Source organism: Camellia sinensis, chromosome 13 (assembly GCF_055761805.1).
Source record: "Camellia sinensis isolate YWXY chromosome 13, ASM5576180v1, whole genome shotgun sequence".
Classification (NCBI taxonomy): domain Eukaryota; kingdom Viridiplantae; phylum Streptophyta; class Magnoliopsida; order Ericales; family Theaceae; genus Camellia; species Camellia sinensis.
The window spans coordinates 114,017,361-114,039,402 of NC_138973.1; the positions used below are offsets into that span (position 1 = coordinate 114,017,361).

General features: G+C 27.4%; 1 protein-coding gene across 2 annotated transcripts; it reads left to right on the forward strand.

Moving 5' to 3' along the window:
• Positions 1–1,932: 1,932 nt before the first annotated feature.
• On the forward strand, positions 1,933–21,169 carry LOC114319416 (EG45-like domain containing protein). Of its 2 annotated transcripts, none has more exons than XM_028266425.2 (3): positions 1,933–2,113; positions 2,928–3,228; positions 4,159–4,392. In XM_028266425.2, exons 1-3 carry the CDS (start codon positions 1,975–1,977, stop codon positions 4,163–4,165), a joined length of 447 nt encoding a protein of 148 aa, XP_028122226.2. In that variant the 5' UTR covers positions 1,933–1,974; the 3' UTR covers positions 4,166–4,392. The 2 variants fall into 2 exon arrangements, with proteins under 2 accessions (XP_028122226.2, XP_082759341.1); XM_082903215.1 differs by lacking the exon at positions 4,159–4,392 and adding an exon at positions 20,976–21,169 and having other exon boundaries at positions 1,955–2,113.
• Positions 21,170–22,042: the final 873 nt, after the last annotated feature.

The following is a 22,042-nucleotide window of genomic DNA, read 5'->3' on the forward strand; positions in this document are numbered from 1 at the left end:
GTTTTTGGAAGGAAATAATTATTGGAGGAAAAAAAAAATTGGAAAAGATTTAATGGAGGGAGAAAGAAATGGGAAAGGAATTAAGGAAACATAAATGAAGGAAAAAAAAAAAATTCATTTTCCTCTTTCCGGTCGATCGGCCGATCATCCCCCGGACGTCCAATGCGTTTTGATGAAAGTTATAGTATTTATCGTTAGAGTGATTGATATCAGATTAAGGAATTCGTCTTTTTTTTTTTTTTTTTAATTTTAGATTTGATAAAAATTTTAATGAATCGTTAAAAATGTCCTAAGATATAATTATATCATATAGAGTAGTTGGAAAATATGAATCACGAGCCTCTGCCATTTCTCTGCCATAATACACTAGTTTAAGTTAAAGCAAATAAAAGGTGTGATCCTAATGCTATTTTACTCTTGTTTAGCTTTAATTGTTGGATTATACTATCTTCCTCCTAGATTGTTATTAGTTTATTATTTTATTTTTTATTATCTTAAAATTTATGTTCATTTTGAAAAGTCAAAAGTTTAAATTTTGAAATTTCAATAGTGTCCTTGTTAATAATTATAAATATATTAAAAAAATAAGAATAGAATAGTACTTTTAAAATTAATTTCTTAAAATTTAAATTCAAATAAAATGATTACTAATCTCTTAAAAAAGTTGAATTTTTTCAAAAAGGGAATCAAAATAGGATAAAGGGAGTACAATTTAACCAACATATCTTACACAAACTAAAACACAGGAATCAAACTCAAAAAATATTAGAACAAATAAGAAATTAGGAAAAATATTCAAGGAATAAACTCATGATAAGTTCTATAAGCCTAACAACTTTGGACTGAACTTGTCTCCAATCGGAGATAAGTCAAATCCTTAAACAAAAAAAAAAAAAAAAACAAAAACAGGCAAACAAACAACGTGTATACACACTACACTTCGATGCTTCTTATTTTTTTATTTTTGATTCATATCACGTGATGCTTCTTCTTCATTGTATATCTAACATTTACAACATTAATGCTTTGTTTGTTTAGATGAAAAATATTTTCTAACGAAAGATATTATGTGTGTTTGGTTTGTGTTTGTAGAGTAGTTTTTAAAATAAAAAGTACGACAACTTGTTTGGTTTGTCTTTTTTTCAGAAATAGTTTTGGAAAATTATTTTAGAGAGAGAGTTTAAAAAAAGTGATTGATTTGATGTTTATGTGAGAGTGTGTGATTTTGGAAAGTGGGTAACCAAATAAAATTTTGAGATTTTTTTTTGAAAAAATTTGTTTAGTTTGATTACTTTTGAAAATTTGTTTGTAGAGAATTTTTTTCAAAAAATTTTCTGAAAAACAAACCAAACAAGGCCATTATTTATGAAAAACTTTTCAAAAAATTGTTTCTATGTTTGGTAATGGTGGTGATGGGATAGAGGTGGAGGTGGAGGTAGAGGTGGAGGCGTGGTGGTGAGGTATTGGTGGCAATTATGGTGATGATGGTGGTGGTGTAGTGTTGGAGGTGAGAATGACAGTAGTAGTGTAGTGGCATTGATAATATTTTAGTTCTGAAAATGATTTTCGCCTTTTAAAAATTAAAAATATTTTTGCTCAAATAAATTTATTTTCTATTGACTATGAGAAATATTTTCTGTTTACTTTCATTTTTTATTATATCAAATGCCATAAATTATGAAAAATATTTTTCAAAAAATATTCTCAACCCAAATAAGCAGAGCATAAGATAAGAAGTTTTTGTCTCTAAATTTCCACCATTATGTTTCAATGAATCTCAAAAGTTAGACCAATTTTTCAAATTTAATGATCAATGAACAAATTACTTTCATCTATTACTTCTCTCTCATATTGTCTCTTCTCTAATTATCCATCAATGGTCGACATGTATATTATTTTCTTATGTACATACTAGCTTGACTCAGTCAACACGGTGTTTTTGTATATAAAGAAGGCTTTTGCTCAACTCATCCAATGGATGCTTTTTCTAACATGTCTAGCATCAAACAAATCATCCAACGGATATCTCTCTTTATTTTCCTCCTCGTTGAGCATTTTCAACGCTCTCATGCGGACGTTGGCACTGCTGCCAAGTACAGTCCTCCATATACACGTAAGTATATTCATTCGGTATAAACACTGATTATATATACTCTCAATTATGGAGTAATTAGGTTGGCAAAAATAAATATTAATAAGTTATTTTTGATCAAAAAGAAAAAAATAAATTTTAATATAAGAAAAATAAATTTTAAATTTTTTAAACCAAAACTCCTTGTTGAATTTTTATTTTTTATAAATAGATTTTGAAAATTCAACTTAGTAGACATGTCTTGTAATTTCTATATAATAATTTGAGTCTCATATAATTCACCCATAATGACATGATGTGATATTTATGTGTCAAGTTTTAATTTACAGCAATGGTAGGTATTATGAAAAATCTTTCATGAAAATAATTATGAAAGTTTTGTGACCCATGGATTACACTTAAAATAAAGCACTACACACTAATCAAGGTAATCCAAGGATCATAAATCTTTCATGACCATTTTCATGAAAAATTTTCATGATCCCTAACTTTTCTCTTTAACTTATTACAAATTTAATTATGTAACATTTAATTCTTTTTTCATTTCATTGTGGAAATTACATTGTCAGTTTTTCTTTAACATTTCTCAATTCAATAATTGGATGTGCATTCACATAACTAACCAGAGCAATTTGAGATGGAACCGAGCACAATTCACTCACATATGTACAGACTCACAAAAAGTAGGACTCGCCTCGTATCATAGAATTGTGTCTAATTGTGTGATCGGATTTATGCAATATTAGACTTTTTCCTCAAAAGTTATAGTTCTATAGAGCACAACAATTAGGCTTCTGAGTTTGATCTAATGACTGTTTATCAATCTGGGTTTTAGCCACGGCGTGCTACGGAAGCGACCCGTCGCAGTTTCCGTCGAGCAACCTGTTTGCGGCAGCGGGGGATGGAATATGGGACAATGGGGCGTCATGTGGGAGGCAGTATTTGGTGAGGTGTATCAGCGCCACCACACCCTATGCTTGTGTTCCTGACCAAACTATTCAGATAAGGATTGTCGATTATGCCCCTGCTGCCGCTTCCACTCCTTCTGCCACCGGCACCACCATGGTTCTGTCTGAAACGGCGCTTGGAGTCATTGCAAATTCTTCTGCTAATTCCATCAACATTGAATTTCAACAGTAACTCTCTTTCTCTCTTGTCATATTAAACAATTAAAAATGACACCATTTTGAGACATTATAGAAATACTACGAGCAATGCATTATAAAGGATTTGAATTCTATGGTTCCTCTAAGCCATGCATTGAATAATTGAAATTAGCGTTGTCATCTATGAGCTTCACTTTGTCAAGGTTGCTCTGTTTTCTTTGACATTGGGGATGGATGTCAAACTACCACTTCATTGATCATCTTTTGGATGATCATCATGCTAAATGTAATACTTGTGGTGCATATAGCTCGTGTTTCACATTGATGTTAATTATGAATTTTTTAGTGTTAGACTACGGACCATAATGTAAGTTCAGCCAGTAAATTATTAAATCAAAATTAATTAATTATGTCTCACTTGTAGTTTTTGTTAGGTCTCAAAATGGTGTTTGTTACAATATATTGGCTTTAATTACCATCGAAATGGTCTTTCATTATATTCCAAAAGTAGTGTTAGTTACAATCTAATGTGACCATGATCAATGGCTCAAATAAATTTTTTTATATTGAACATTTCTAAAAGTGAAGGCGGATACAACATGCACCTTTTTTAAATGCATACGATAGAATTTCTCTTTTTTGTATGAGGTTGATTATAGTTGATTTTGAATTACCAACTATGTTGATATAGTACTCCCGATTAGAACAATAGTCATATGACAAGTGGAGTCGACTGACTAACCCTTCTTGGTCAATTAGGTGGGAGATTAGTTCGTTTATTTCCTTTAGCACAATTTAATTAATTGAGAACGCCACATGCACATTAATGTAATGGGATCTGAGGAGTACTAAATAATTTTTCTATTTCACTTCTCTTTACTTTGCACACATAAAAACAGATTTTTTTTGGTTTGGATATTATTCTTGGTACTAAAAAACTGTTCATATCGTGCTATGCAGGGTGTGATAGGGAAAATTGGTAATGGGGAGACGACTGGGATGACCTTCGGTTTGATTTGTTTGTCAAGGAGCTACGAAAGAAGCTGCAAAATGTTTATCATCTAGAAAGAAGGTGCAGAGAAAGAGTGAAACAAGAATTCAAAATGTTTGTAATCTAGAAAGACTACAAATTTGAGTCTAAGTCATATATTAAATTTTTAAAATAAAATTATTCATAAAAATTCGTTAAGGCTATATTTGAATCATATATTTAGATAAAAAATTTAAAATAAATAAATAAAATGAAAATAAAATATTTTCTATTTTAAATTTTTATTTAAATTTTTGATCCAAACATATAACAGTGTATACAAGTGTATAGGCTTGTCATTACTAGAACCATGTGAAGAAAAGTCTAGCCATTATATGTTCATTGCTCATTGATTGGTTTATTTGAAAATTCCACTCTCTATGATGATGACATTTCACTAATTCTAATTCCATCAATTTACGTGTAGTGTACAACCAACCAAAAGAAAAGTTACAAGTCTTCGAATGAACTTTCATCTTTTGTTGTTTTGGAAGCTTCAACCAGACAAATCAAGTCGACTTCTTCTAGCATGAAAGGTTCATTAAAATAATAATTTTAAATGGAACTTTTTAATTTTAAAATAAATTATATTCACCACTTTAGTTTTAATAGAATTATATTAATTTTTTTAAAAAAAATTTAATTTATATAATAAAAAAAATTTTGTCAATAATTTGTGAGTTATATGAATGAAAAAAATAATGTTATCATCTCTTTTATATGAAAATGTATACTTTATGTTATTTATTTTTTATTTTTTCACTATCTAAATTAGTTTTGATTCATTTAATCTTCCTAAAAGAAATATCAATATAATTATGTTAAAAATTATAAGACTTACTTTTTTTTTTTTTCAAACATCATGGAAGGATGATGTAATTCACCCTTAATTTTAATATTGATGTAAAATATTTTATTTTAAATTTATTTCTTCTAACTTTTTGATTGGCAAAATGACTAATATATATATATATATATATATATCTATATAATAAAGCAGAATGATTTTTGAATTTGCCTTACACACATTTGTCCTACTAGGACATTTGGATGACTCAGATCTATTTAAATTATAAAACAACGGCTGAGATATATTTTTCAATAAATATCTTACATGTACATTTTCTATTTTCTCGCTTTTCTCTCTTACTTTTTCCTTTTCTCATCTATCCTTTTATGATCCCATAATCCCACATTCCTCTCTCTTTTCTTTTTATTTTTTTATTTTATCCCATTTTTATTTTTCTATCTATTTGTTTTTTTTTTTCTCCTTTTTGATCACTTATTTTTATTCATATTATATGGAAAAGTCTGCGATCCCAGAATTAGGAGCCATATTTTACTATGTGTAGTAGAGATTTTATTAATGAATTTTTTAGTCCACAAATTAAATCAATTTGAATAATTAATTATTATTTTTAAATACCTATATAATAGAGTAGGACGGTTTTTGAATTTGTTCTACATACATTTGTCCTACTAGGACATTTGGAAGGCTGAAATCTATTCAAATTATAGAACAACGGTTGAGATATATTTTTCAATAAATATCTTACATATACATTTTTTATTTTCCCGCTTCTCTCTCTTACTTTTTCCTTTTCTCACCTATCCTTCTATGATCCCATGATCACACCTTCCTCTCTCTTTTCTTTTTATTTTTTTAATTTCTCCCATTTTTATTTTTCTATCTATTTGTTTATTTTTTTTATTTTCTCCTTTTTGATCACTTATTTTTATTCATATTATATGGAAAAGTCTGTGATCCTAGAATTAGGATCCAGATTTTACTGTGTGTAATGAAGATTTTATTAATGAATTTTTTAGTTCACAAATTAAATGAATTTGAACAATTAATTATTATTTTAAATATATTGAATAAAGTAGGAAGATTTTTGAATCTTCAACATATTTTAATAAAGCAGGACAGTTTTTGAATCTTCAACATATTTTTGTTTTATTAGGACATTTGGATGACTTAGATCTGTTCAAATTATAAAACAATGACTGAGATATATTTTTCAAAAAATATTCTACATATACAATTTTTGCGTTCCTGCTTCTCTCTCTCTTACTTTTTCCTTTTCTCACACCCTCCTTCCATGATCCCATGATCGGGCCTTCCTCTCTCTTTTCTTTTTTCATTTTTTGTTTTTATTTTCTCCCGTTTTTATTTCTCTCTCTATTTGTTTTTTTTTTATTTTCTCCTTTTTGTTCAATATATTTTACACATATTTCCATACAATGTATGTATGCCTGTAATACACTAGGACATTACAGGCATACATACAATTTCCATATAATTATATAAGTAAAAGCAGTATTATATATATGCCCATGGAAATAGCTATATATTATAGAAGCAAAAGCGAGTGTTCGTGAGGAGTTTTGTGAGAACTCCAAAATTTTATAATAAATTTGTGATTTTATCAAATTAAAAAATAAATTTAAATACTGTTGGGATTACAATTATATTCTAATCCTAATATTACTTACACCGTGCCTTCAGGCACGGACATATGCTAGTATATATATAGGATCCAGTGTCACTGCTGTACGTGCCCGTGGAACTCATTTCAAGTCCTATTTTGATGATTTGAACCGCTGAAAATTTAGGAAATATTTAGAACAACACACCTGCAAAAAATCAAGTTAATCAGATATTAATAACATGTTTAACAGGTTATTGATATCTGATTAACTTGATTTTTTTACAAGTATAATATTCTCGATATTTTCTAAATTTTCAACAGTTTGGATCATTAAAATAGGACCCAAAATGAGTTCCATAGGCTGCACAACAGTAACTGTTATGCTTCACGCACAGCAATGACACTGGCTCCATATATATATATATATATATATATATATATAATGTTGGGTGATATGTACCTTGTGTTAGTTACGAAATTTGTAGTGTTACTTACCATAAATGCCATAATTAAATTCTCTTCGATTATAATTAAAATAAAAAAAAATTGAGTCATAACTAAATACTACATAAGGTATTAATTAAATTTTTCTTTTTTGAATCATAACCAAATTAATGTCATAAAAAACATCACAATATATCATAACTAGCACATGTGTATAACCAAGTCATAACTAATAACACAATAACTCATAATGAAATACTATAAAAGTCATAACTAAAGAATATGATACACATCCCATAAAATTTCTTTTTAATATTTGTTAACATATCATTTTCAAGTGATAGCCTAGCGAAACTATTTAATCATTCTTGTAAAATAGTCGTTGATCTTATATAGGATTTTATTAATGTTAGATTTAAACCCACATCGTCAATTTAAGTCACACAAACTTGATTAATATAATGCAAAAACTTCTCCACTCATTGTCAATTGGTTTTGTGTTGGATATCTTGGATGGTTTTTACGTCATGTGGTACAAACGGTCCATCTCTCAATTTGACCCCTTAATCACCTCCACGTGTTATCGGATAGCATGTGAGGGAGAGTGCTAGATTTAAACCCACATCGCTAATCTAAACCACCCAAACTTGGTTAATATAATGAAAAAGCCTCTCCACTTATTGCCAATTAATTTTGAATTGGATGGTTTAACAAAATTTAATGTTAAAAAACTTATTTATTCACAAGTAGCATCACAACTATAACCCCAAGAATATGAATTAGTTGATGAGGTCTGGGATTTAGGGTTTACTCTGTCTAAGGTCTCAAGTTTGATTCCCTCATCAGAACTCTTGGAGGCATAAACTGTAGGGTTCAAACCCTGTTTCGAAAAGTTTGTTTGAACTATAGGGACTTAGGCCTGGTTTGGGATACATAAAAAAAGCTAAAAAGTCAACAAATTAAAAAGTTATTACTATTCACCAGGAAAAATATAAAAAAAAATTAATTTTACACTTAATTATTACAATTGGTGTCTGTCTCCCCACAGACTTTGACGACTTTTTGGGAAAAATTGCAACAAATAACACTGTGTTGTTCGGCCAATGGGGGCCCATCATGGGTTCCGTTTTGATAATCTGAATCGTTCAATGTATAGAACTCATCGAGTAATATATGCCTGTAAAAAGTCACGTTGATCAGATATCGTTAACTACATAATCAAATCAGTTTTGTATAAAAAACGGATGGTGTTATAGTTAACAGTTGACAAAAAATTAAAATGATCAGACAGTTATCGATATCCGATCAACATGATATTTTACAAGCATATAGTACTCAACAAATTCTACACATTAAACGGTTCCGATTAGAAAAACGGGACCTGTGGTGGCCCCCCACGGGTCGAACAACACTGTCCAATTCAAACCCGAAAAGGACGCAACTATTTCCTATCTCCTAATCAGCCCACTACTCTGCCAGACTGTACGAGCTACTTTACTAACTTCTCTTATACACTTATTTATACAATTTCTTAATACACATTTTTTCGTAAAAAGTCAAAAAGTTAACCCAAACATCCATCTTTTTTCTCTCAACTTTTTAGTCAAAAAAAATAAAAAGTGCACTTATTTAGAACACCCCAAACAATCCCTTAGTCAGATGCACTCAAGTTGGCCAAAGATACCTCATATATCCAAAAAAAAAAAAAATGCAACTATTGTGAATGATTTTTTTATAAGCAATGCATGTATTTTAAAAAATAAACTAATCTTTTTATATAATCTGTGTCAATTGTATTTTTATTTGTTGTATAATATCTTTTAAAACTTTCTCTTTGTAAAATAAACCTAAACCATCAATATAAAAAAACATTAGACCAAATTATACTTGAACTCCTTGTAGTTTGCTTCTTCTGTGGTTTTGGTCCACATAATTCTAATTGTATTAATTTTACCTTTGATTTTTTTTACGTTGTGTTAATTTAGTTCAATTAATAATGCTCGTTTAGAAATTGGATTGAAATCAAAGGGTAAAATAGTTCATTTACTCTCCTCAAAATTATTGATAGTTTGGCGTTTAATTTGAAATGATCAATTCCTTTTTGAATGGACCATTTTGCTCTTACTTGCTGTCTAATTTCTTATTGAGTGTTATCAAACTAAATTGAAATAATCTGAAAAAAATAAAGTGATAAAATTGATACAATTAGAACTATAATGGCCAAATTAACACAAGTGATAAAACAAAAGGACCACAGGTATAATTTATTCAAAATATTATCATACTTCAAGTTGCATTTCAGATTAAGAGAATATTTTATTTAAACTATTATAATTGTAATTTTTAAATTAAATGAAAAATTGAAGGTATCATCATATGTATAAAATTGGGGAAATGCTCTGGTGTGCACCATTTAGGGGTGCATACGATATGTAACTTATCAAAAAAATGTATAATTTTATCACAAAATTTCTTAATATCAACCATAAAATACGTGATCTCAGCACAAATTGGCATAACAAAAATGTCCAAAATTTTGTGGTTGATATCACAAAAGTTTGTGACTTGGTTATGACATTTTTGTTACGTCAATTTGTAACGAAATTATGTATTTTGTGGTTAATGTTATGAAATTTTATAATAAAATTATATATTTTTGTGATAGATTGCATATGATGCACACCGAATAATTTCCCTAAAAATTGTACAAAATTTTGTTGAACCGAGGAAATGACTTCATCTATTATGTTACGAGTGATATAGAGGTGAAAGGAAGAATAAACGAAATGGAAGGTGCTTTTGCCTAACAAACAATTCATTAAAATTTAGGAATTTCTAAATACAACTACTAAATATCTATATACGCTCAGTAAACACGACCCAACTGGACATAATTCTCATCCCAACATTAGATAGGAAATATTGTGGAACCAACCAAAAAATAGTGTGAATTTTAAACAATATCACATGTCTTGATGTGACCATAGATAGGCCACCCCGTGGTTCTCATTGTCCACATTTCCTTTCACAAGTTTAATAGTACTGGGACGGACAACCTTCTAGAGTGAATTGTCATTGTTTGGAATATAAGGTCACATTGTTCATGGTGAATTGTCATTGTTTGGAATATAAGGTCTCATTGTTCATTTAAGGATTTGTTTGTATCCGAGATGTAGTTGTGTGTGAAAGCTTGAAATTCCTGTGATTCCTTTGAGGCTTGGAAATGTATAAATCTACGAGGTTTGACTTCTTTAAAATTGCCATCTAATTAGAGTATTTAAACTTGATAGGTTTATTTTGAAATCAATTTTAGTGATTCGAATCGTTTATTTTTTAAAACTTGTTGTGTCAAATGTTCATTAAAAAAAGAAGAAACTGATTAGACATCTGTAATTATATTTCTTAAAAAAAATAAATGATAAATATAATTTCAAGAATAGTCAGTTATTTTTTTTTTTGTAATATAAATTTGATTTAAATATATAACTATTGATATTTGATCATCTTGACTTTTTATATGAATATTCTACTCAACGAGTCCTAAAAGGTGAATGATTTGGATAACCAAACTCAGTTTCAAAATGGGCATACCAAGTTCAAATGCTCTTTGAAGTTAAGATGGCTAACGTAAGAGAAGTCAAACCCGATGTTCAACCACATAAACAAGGCAAATTATAAATGCTAAGAGATGGATGTATGACATTTGGGATGAGTTTTTCTCCAGCTGTCACGTTCATTTAGTCCTATGAGAGTCACTATGGATTCCATTTCAATAATTCAATTCATTCATTTTATACAAGTAGATCATCAATGAAAAATTAGATTGATCCAATAATTTTAACTACATAATTTTATCATTTGTTTTCAACAATATAGACTTCTTATTTTAAAGTCAAGTTTATCTTCCATTAAAAAAAAAAAAATTGATGAAATTATGTGGTTACGATTATCAAATTAATTTGATTTTCTTAGTGAATGATCCACATATAATAGACTATGAAATAAACGACTTAGATCTCCAAAGTAGTATCATGGTGAACCTTATGCGTCAACTATACTTAATTGGGCATAATCAGTACGATTTTGAAGAAATTACATTAAAAAAAAAAAAAATCTCTCCATGTCCTGATTTTTGTAATAAGAAAAATTTTGAGTATTTATTTTTATCAATTTAAACTTTAATCTTTTAATTTTTTTCAATATAAACCAACCACCCATTTTATTTAAGTAAAACTGACGGAAAAAATATTATTTTAGTCATTAACCTCAATATAAGTATATATAAAACGTCTAAAATACTCTTTTTCATAAATTTTAAGGACTAAAATATCATTTTTTCTCTTTTTTTTATACCGAAAATGGAAAAATAATTTAGATTGAAAACAAGGAAAAAAAATTAATATTTAAAATTACAAAATCAAAAATTTAGAATTTATTTTATTGCAAAGGTCAAATCTTGAAATTTTTCTTTTGTAATTTCTCCTAAGATTTTCTATAAAATTATACCCATTTATTAAGAGAATAAAATCATTTTCATACTATTATCCTCCATATTTTGCCATCATCTATTTCATAGGCCTTGTTTTGGGCATCCAACAATAATCCGAATGGTTCGTCTCATTAATCTAAATGAGTTATCAAAAAAATCAGTTTCATAAAATATCACTAGGAGGGTGTTTGGGAAGTGAGTTTTTATGTAGGTTATTTTAGTTGTAGGATATTATTGGATAAAAAATTTTTAGTGTTTGGGAAGATAGTTGGGTTTTTTTGTGGTTGGATGTGATGTTTGTGAGAGAAAAAATGAAATGATTATGGGGTTGGATGTGATATTTTGTTTGTATTTGTTTTTTTTGGTTTTGCAAAACTTTTGTCTTTTAGTAGAAAAAATGAGAAAAAAATTTGGGAACCAAGTTCCCAAACACCACCTAGATACATGGGCAAATTACATTTTATTTTTTTAAATAGACGGAAATTATGAGTTTAAACTTAAACCATCCATTTTATAGAACAAAATATAATTTGTAATCTATTTATCGACATTTGATGAACTAGATTTTTAATATAAACGAGGAGGGATCGTGGATCGGGTTGGATCGAGTTGGGTCGGGTGGCATCACATCCGCCATCCATCCAAAATTAGGTGGATTAGAAAAAATAATCTGCATCCATTCACCGGTTTGGTGGATGCAAATTGAGCGGGTAGCTCAAGTTGGCGGATGGATGTGATTGGTTTGGCGGTTTGGACTTTGCAAATTTTGGGCATTTTTTCAAATTATAATTCATTACTTTTACAATCTCTAATAACTAGTGATCTGAAAAAATTTGTATTATTTGTCTATATAGGCCATGACACCATACATGCATATTCTAAGATATTGTTTTTCATTTAAAAAAAAAATATATTTTTTTTTTGTTATTTATACTTTATGTTGTTACTTGTTAGGAGTTCATTTATTTATTTATTTATTTTTGGAACTTTATCTAGCGGCGTATTGGGTTCATGCAAGTGTGGGATAGTTAATCCGCCATTTGAACTGTACCTGCCAATTTTGAAATATTTCATTTTCATCTGTCTAGATATCGAAAGACATACATCTGCCCAAAATCAATTGGGTTAGGTTGGGTTGGACGAATCTATAATCACACCTAACATAAACGATCTTCACTACAGTGCTTACATAGTGAATGGTATAAATTAATCATTGAATCTAGAGTGAAATCCACAAAATGAAATATGAAATAATATAGAGGATTGTGGTACGGATATGATTGCAAACGAATCGATTTGTTTGCGAGCTCGGCGCAGCTCATTAAGAGCTTGGCTAGGCTTGTTTAATAAACAAGCCAAACTTGAGTTTGAACAAGCTCGGTTCTCGGTTCATTTATCTTTATTTAAATTATAAAATAAATATTTATTATTTATATATTAAATAATATAAAATATGTATAAATAATAGCATAATTATATTATTTATATAATATAAATAATAATAATAATAATTTATTATTGAGTTTCAAGCCGAGCTCGAACTTGACTAATATTAACAAGCCGAGCTAAGTGGAGCCGAGCTCGAGCTCGAACTCGATTAGTTATCAGCCGAACTCGAGTTGGATAATCAAACTCAATAAACAAACGAGTCAAACAAAACTCAATTAGGCTCGATTCGTTTTGCAATTCTAGATATAGATAGTAACTATTATCTTTTTATAAATTCTATATTTTATTTAGTAGTGGTTTGGCATGTAGATTTGGATTAGGTTGGGCTATTTTAGCCACAAGAAGATAAATATACATTTTAATCTCATGTTAAAAGTTATCATATTCAAATCATAATCATTACATTTTTTTTTCTCACAAAAGTCAAAAAAATCAAAAAATTTATCCCAAATATTTTAACTCCAAATTAAAATAATCAAAAAATTAAAAAACTAATCCACTCTCCAAACCGAATGTATACACTAAGGGTGTGTTTGATTGGACGGACTGAATAAGGGGGGATTAGAATCCATCGGACTTGAGTCCTGGGACTGTGAATCCCCCGGACTATTTAGTTGGATTGGATATGTATCCTGTGTTTGTTTTTTCATGAGATTAAATGTCTGGAAATGACTATTTTTAGTGAATCCAACGTTTGGTTGAACGGACTGGATAGGATAAATAAACAAAAGACTATTTTACCCTTTTTCAATTGTTTACTAAGTAATAACAATATTAAACATATCTTTAATATTTTAATTATTTTTAGCTAGATTAAGTAAAAATTTATTTTATTTTATTTTTTACACAATTAAATAAATTTATTTTTTTAATTAAATAAATAAATAAAATATCAATAAAAATTTATATTATTTTTTTAATTAAAATTTTAAATAAATTTGTTTTTAAAAATAATAATAATTAAATAATGAAATTAAATAAAACATCTATTAACATTTAAATAATGAAATTAAATAAAATATAAACAAAATTTAAAATAAAACATCAATAAAATATCTATATAAAAAAATAAATAAAACATCAATAAAAAGTTAAATAAAATTTTTTTATTTTTAAATTGAGACATTTAAATTTTATTGAATTTTACTAAATATAATACATAATTAAATAGTAGAGGGTCAAAATGGTCATTCACCACCTAATCCCAACAGTAAATAATCCCCTCAAAATTGTCCCACACCTCCCCTAGGATAGCATAATCCCCCATATGGGGGATAAGGAGTCTGGCCGGACTCTATGTCCGGTGGACTAAAAAAAAACAAACATCGGATTGGATTTACTGTGCGGATATCCAATGTTTGTTTTTTTTTAGTCCGCCGGACATGGAGTCCGGCCGGACTCCTTATCCCCCATATGGGGTTTATACTTTCCTAGGGGGGGTGTAGGACAATTTTGGGGGGGATTATTTACTGTTGGGATAAGGTGGTGAAATGACCATTTTGACCCTCTACTATTTAATTATGTATTATATTTAGTAAAATTCAATAAAATTTAAATGTCTCAATTTAAAAATAAAATAATTTTATTTAAATTTTTATTGATGTTTTATTTATTTATTTTAAATAATTTTTTATAGATATTTTATTGATGTTTTATTTTAAAATTTTGTTTATATTTTATTTAATTTCATTATTTGAATGTTAATAGATGTTTTATTTAAAATTTTAATTAAAAAAATAATATAAATTTTTTATACAGGTTATATAGTATTTTATTAAATCAAATTTAGGGCTGGTTTGGCATAGACTATATAATCCATCTTTTTATCTTTTTTTCATCACATCACATTTCTACTTTTCTGCACATCTTTTCGTAAAAAGACAAAAAGTGTACTTTTTTAAGACACTCCAAACCAACCTTTAGTGGTTATACAAGTTATACAGTAATGATTTATTAAATAATATAAAAAAAAATAATGTTCTCTGTATTTTATTACATAATTTAGTGGTATTTGTTATACAGTAATGATTTAAAACAAATTTATTTAAAATTTTAATTAAAAAAAGAATATAAATTATTTATTGATATTTTTTATTTATTTATTTAATTTAAAAAAAATAAATTTATTTAATTGTGTAAAAAATAAAATAAAATAAATTTTTATTTCTAAAAATAATTAAAATATTAAAGATATGTTTAATATTGCTATTACTTAGTAAACAATTGAAAAAGGGTAAAATAGCCTTTGATTGGACGGACTGGATAAAGGGGGATTAGAATCTATCGGGCTTGAGTCTTGGGACTGTGAATCCCCCGGACTATTTGGTTGGATTGGATATGTATCATGTGTTTGTTTTTTCATTGAATTAGATGTCTGGAAAGGACTATTTTTAGTAAATCCAACGTTTGGTTGGACGGACTGGATAGGATAAATGAACAAAAGACTATTTTACCATTTTTTCAATTATTTACTAAGTAACAAAAAATATTAAACATATCTTTAATATTTTAATTATTTTTAGCTAGATTAAATAAAAATTTATTTTATTTTATTTTTTATACAATTAAATAAATTTATTTTTTTAAAATGAAATAAATAAAATATCAATAAAAATATATGTTATTTTTTTAATTAAAATTTTAAATAAATTTGTTTTTAAAAATAATAATAATTAAACAATGAAATTAAATAAATGGAAAATTATTTATAAGTCCTATTAGGGAGACTTATGCGACATATGGTCCTACTAAAAAACTTATGTTCCCATAAGTCCTGTGAGAAGTTTGTTGACACATTTACCCTCAATATTAATTGTTAATATCATAAATAATAGTAAAACCATATATAGGAAATTGAATATTATCATAGATCATATCTATATAAACGTAACGTAACGTGACGTCTACATAAACGTAACGTGACACCTACATAAACGTAACGTAATACCTACATAAACGTAATGTGACACCTATGATCTATAGAAATTGAATGTTACCATAGATCATATCTACATAAATGTAACGTAACGTAACACCTATATAAACGTAACGTGACACCTAGGAAATTGAATGTTACCATACATCATATTTATATGAAACGTAACGTGACACTAACATAAACCAGCAACATTTTCACATTCAATTTAAAAAAATAAAAACCTATTAAGTTTGCGAAATGTAATGTGACACGTTACGTTACGTTTATGTAAGTGTCACGTTACGTTTATGTAGGTGTCACGTTACGTATAGATGTCACGTTACGTTTATATAGGTGTCACGTTACGTTACGTTTATGTAAGTGTCACGTCACGTTACGTGTTTATGTAAGATCTTGTGGAATACATTCCTATATGAATAGGACTTGAGGTTCTATAAGAAATTACACAGGACTTAACCTTGCATAAGTGTCTGAAAAAAGACTTATAAATAAGTCTCCTTTAAATAAAACATTTATTAACATTTCAATAATGAAATTAAATAAAATATAAACAAAATTTTAAAATAAAATATCAATAAAATATCTATAAAAAATTATTTTAAAAAATTAAATAAATAAAACATCAATAAAAAGTTAAATAAAATTATTTTATTTTTAAATTGAGACATTTCAATTTTATTGAATTTTACTAAATATAATACATAATTAAATAGTAGAGGATTAAAATGGTCATTTTACTACCTAATCCCAATAGTAAATTGTCCCCCCAAAACTGTCTCACACCCCTCCCCCGGGATAGTATAATCCCCCATATGGGGGATAAAGAGTCCGGCCGGACTCCATATTCGGCAGACTAAAAAAAAATAAACGATAAACTACTCACTCTTTCAAATAAACAATTCGAATAATAAATAATTCCCCCTTAATCTCCCTAATCAAACACACCCTAAGTGCACTTGGTGACTTGACTGGGAGAGGAAGACTGGTCAACCGGGGTCAGCAAGTGGAAGACTCGGTTATGACTCCATCAAACTAATCAACATCGAAAAACTGTGTACTATCCAGTTGTTATTTATATGATTTTTAATTATAATTTATTATGATACTCCCTCTGTCTCAAAATAGTGATCTTTTTTGAGGAATTTAATTTTTTTTAGTAGTACAATTATTGCATTTAAAAAAAAGTTGATTTTTTAAAATTATTCTTTTGATAGTATATTTTTTGAGAATATCAATGTCATAATTGTACTTTTTATATTGTTTATTAATTTAAAAGAATGACAGAATAGGAAATTTATATTATTTTTGTACTTGATTTTTGAAGAGGGACTAATATTTTGGAACAATGAAAAATAGAATAAGAGACTAATATTTTGGGACGGATGGAGTATTAATTATAATTTATTATAATATTAATTAGTAGTTAATCCGTATATTGCACCGGTTAAAATATAAATTTTCAAAAATAATATTTTATAACATTTAGATAAATTATTTATATATAAAATATTAAAAATAATGATTAAATTGAAAAAAAGAAGTAATAATTTAAAATTAAAGAATAATTCTTACTATTTATTTTGATAATCTTAACCCTATCATTTTATAAAAGTGTTATTTAAATAAATATTTAATAATTTTAAATAAATTATTTATGTGTATTTTAGTAATTTTACCCTACTGTGCTATAAAAATCTAACTTATATATATATATATATATGTATATATAATAGTTTTATACGATATTAAATTATAACATAGTAAAAGAAACACTTATTTTGATAATTTTAGCTCTATCGTACTATAAAAGTGTAATTTATATATATATATATATATATATATAATTATTTTTTATGATATTAAATTATAACAAAGAAAAAGAAGCATTAATTTTGATATTAAAAATAATAATTATAAAATTAAAAGTGAAGAGAGGAGAGATGTACCACATAGGAGAGAGAAAAAATTTAAAAGTAAAACACAATTTTTAATATAAATAAAAAATTAACAATCTTCATATTCAATGAACCAAATACAAAAAATCAAAAACCAGAAGGGATGTTGAAGAACTTATAGCAATTGAAGAAGTAACTCAATACAGAATCTGAAACGGTCTCTAAATATATATTTATTGCCGATTTCCTCTTTTGAGTTGTGATATAAGAAAGATTTCGTACAACTAAAGTATAATTCATATAGAATTTATAATTAGATTTAATGTCAAACTCAAATTGGATTTGTCAAAGAAGTATTTCTCAAAAAATGGAGTCCTTATAAAATTGGTTAAGTGTAAAGGGTTTGTAGGTTTGTTGGAGTAGAAAGAGATAAGAGCGGCATAACTTCTATGTAAATAGAAGACGTATGCTGAGGTGACTTTTTTAGAAAAAAAAAAGTATGACTCTAGAATGTGTCACCTAAGTAGAAAAGGAAAAACAATACCTATATATCTACTATCTATCTACTATCTATTACTATTACAAAAGTGTGAAGAATTGTCATATTTTTTACTTTTTGTGTATTCAAAAATACCCTCCCAAACTTATTAAAGTAAATATCAACAAAATCACAAATAACATAGATATTTTTCGAAATTCAAATACCTTCAAATAATCAAACACCTTCAAATAATCAAACACCCTACTATCAATCAAATACCTTGAATGTTTTGGACTCATGACTCATATCCAATTATACTATCACTTTGTCAATATTTTTTTTCCCCTTTAGTCTAATGGGAGGCTCATGGGCTTTGGGTGTGGAAGCATACTATATTTGTTATTTTATAAGGTATGCATCTATTTTGTTTCATGTGTTCGTTATTTCCGAAGGCGTCTCTGACTACGCCAAGAACCTCCTGCAAGTGTTAATTTTACTCTCTTCCTGTTTGGTTGCTAAGAAAATCTTATATAAGGATAGAAAATCATAAGAATTAATGTTTATTTGATTGACGTACTGTTTAACCTCCTATTTTGTCAATTCCACTTGTTGCTTGTTTGGTTAATAAGAAATTCAGGAAAAATTCAAGTCTTATTTTCTTTCATAAGGTTTCCCCAATCAGTTTTTGGCAGATTTTGGTTTATAGTAAATCATAAGAATGAATGTTTATTTGGTTGCTTGTTTGGTTACTCAGAGAATTTCGGAGAACTTTTAATCTTATTTTCTTTCATCAATATTTTTTTTTCCCTTTAGGGTGTGTTTGTTTGGACGGACTAGATAAGGGGGATTGTAATCCATCGGACTATTTGGTTGGATTGGATTTGTATCCTATATTTGTTTAGTCATGGGATTAGATGTTTGGATTGAACTATTTTTAGTAAATCCAATGTTTAGTTAGACGGACTGGATAAGGATAAATGTTCAAAAGACTATTTTACCCTTAGAATCTATAATTTATAATTTAACAACACTAAAAAAATTTAATTTATAAGGCCACAATTTTTAATTTATTATTTTCAATTAAATTAAATTTATATTTTATATTTTATATTTTTATTTAATATATAATTTTAAATAACAACAATAAAAAAATAATTTTATTTAATATATAAATTAAATTTTCAACAACACTAAAAAAATTTAATTTATAAGGCCATAATTTATAATTTATAATTTATTATTTTTAAATAGATTTAATTTATAATTTATATTTTTTATTTAATATATAATTTTAAATTAACAATACTAAATTTTTTATTTATTTAATGTGTAAATTTAATTTTTTAACAACACTAAAAAAATTTAATTTATAAGGCTATAATTTATAATTTATTATTTTTAATTAAATTTAATTTATAATTTATAATTTAAATTTTTTATTTAATATATAGTTTTAAATTAACAACGCCAAAAAAATAATTTATAAATATTCAAAAGACTATTTTACCCTTTTCTAATTGTTCACTAAGTAATAGCATGGAGGGTAAAATGGACATTTCACAAAATAATCCCATGGGATACCAATCCCATGGTTTCTATCCCACACCCTCCCATGGGATAGGATAGTCCCATGTTTGTGGGACTAATAGTCCGGAGCAAAATTTTTCAAACAAACAATGGACTATTAGTCCCAATCCAATCCCACCTTCTTATCCCTCAAAACAAACATGCTCTTAGTGTATCTAAAGGCTCATGGGCTTGGGTGTTGAACCATACTATACTTGTTATTTTATAAGATATGCATTTCTTTTGTTTCATATATTTGTTATTTTATAAGGTATGCATCTCTTTTGTTTCATGTTTGTCTGATGATATTGATCCTAGATTTTAAATCTACCAGCAATTCCTCAAAATATTTCGGTGTTTCGGTTTTTGTGTGTTCTCTATGTATCAAAACCATCAAGGTATCCAATTATACTATTACTTTGTCAATATTTATTTATTTATTTATTTTTTTCGTTAGTGTATGTAGAGACTAACGAAAATATCATGGTATCCAATTAATTACGTCTCACTGTAGTTTTTGTTAGGTCTCAAAATGGTGTTTGTTACAATTATTGTGGTGGCTTTAATTACCATCGAAATGGTCTTTCATCATATCCTAAAAGTAGTGTTAGTTACAATCTAATGTGACTATGATCAATGGCTCAAATAAATTTTTTTATATTGAACATCTCTAAAAGTGAAGGCGGATACAACATGCACCTTTTTTAAATACATACGATAGAATTTTTCTTTTTCGTATGAGGTTAATTATAGTTGATTTTGAATTACCACCTATGTTGATGTAGTACTCCCAATTAGAACAATAGTCATATGACAAGTGGAGTCGACTGAGTAACCCTCCTTGGTCAATTAGGCGGGAGATTAGTTCGATTATTTCCTTGAGCAGAATTTAATTGATTGAGAACGCCACGTGCACATTAATGTAATGGGGTCTTAGGAGTGCTAAATAATTTTTCTGTTTCACTTCTCTTTACTTTGCACACAAAAAAACAGATTTTTTTGGTTTGGATATTCTTCTTGGTACTAAAAAACTGGTCATATCCTGCTATGCAGGGTGTGATATGGAAAATTGGTAATGGGGAGAAGACTGGGATGACCTTTGGTTTGATTTGTTTGTCAAGGAGCTACGAAAGAAGCTGCAGAGAAAGAGTGAAACTATTCAAAATGTTTATCTAGAAAGACTAAAAATTTGAGTTTAAGTCATATATTAAAATTTTTAAATAAAATTATTGATAAAAATTCTTTAAGACTATATTTGAATCATATATTTAGATAAAAATTCAAAATAAATAAATAAAATAGAAATAAAATATTTTTTATTTTTTATTTTTATTTAAATTTTTTATCCAATCATAACTGTGTATACACGTGTATAGGTTTGTCATTACTAGAACCATGTGAAGAAAAGTCTAACTATTATATGCTCATTGCTCATTGATTGGTTTATTTGTAAATTCCACTCTCTATGATGATGACATTTCACTAATTCTAATTCCATCAATTTACGTGTGGTGTACGACCAACCAAAGAAAAGTTACAAGTCTTGGAATGAACTTTCATCTTTTGTTGTTTTGGAAACTTCAACCAGACAAATCAAGTCGACTTCTTCTAGCATGAAAGGTTCATTAAAATAACAATTTAAAATGAGACTTTTTAATTTTAGGTTAAATTATATTCATCTTTTCAGTTTTGATATAATTATATTAATTTTTTTAAAATTTTAATTTATATAACAATTAATTTTCTTTTCATCAATAATTTGAGAGTTATATGAATGAAAAAGAATAATGTTATCATCTCTTTTATATGAAAATATTATTGTACAAATTGTGTAATTAAATAAAATAAACAAACAGATTTATACGAAATGAAATTGATTTACAAGAAAAGAAATCATGGGATTACATCATACAACTTAATGAACATAAATACATAAAATAAAACTTAAGAAAAAGAAAGCAAATCAAAGCCCATGTAATACCACAGTCTTCTTAAAATAAATTCGCCGCCTCACCGTGGGTGTTGGAAGTGTATCGGCGTCTGTCTCTCATGATACGATGGTATCGGTCTACTAACGCAAAAGACATCTGTTTAACTCCGGTGAACTGACAACGGCAGCA

Coding starts and splice junctions, on each gene's coding strand:
- LOC114319416 (XM_028266425.2), top strand. CDS start 1,975: ATGGATGCTTTTTCTAACATGTCTAGCATCAAACAAATCATCCAACGG. Junction 2,114..2,927: donor GTACAGTCCTCCATATACAC/GTAAGTATATTC, acceptor TCTGGGTTTTAG/CCACGGCGTGCTACGGAAGC.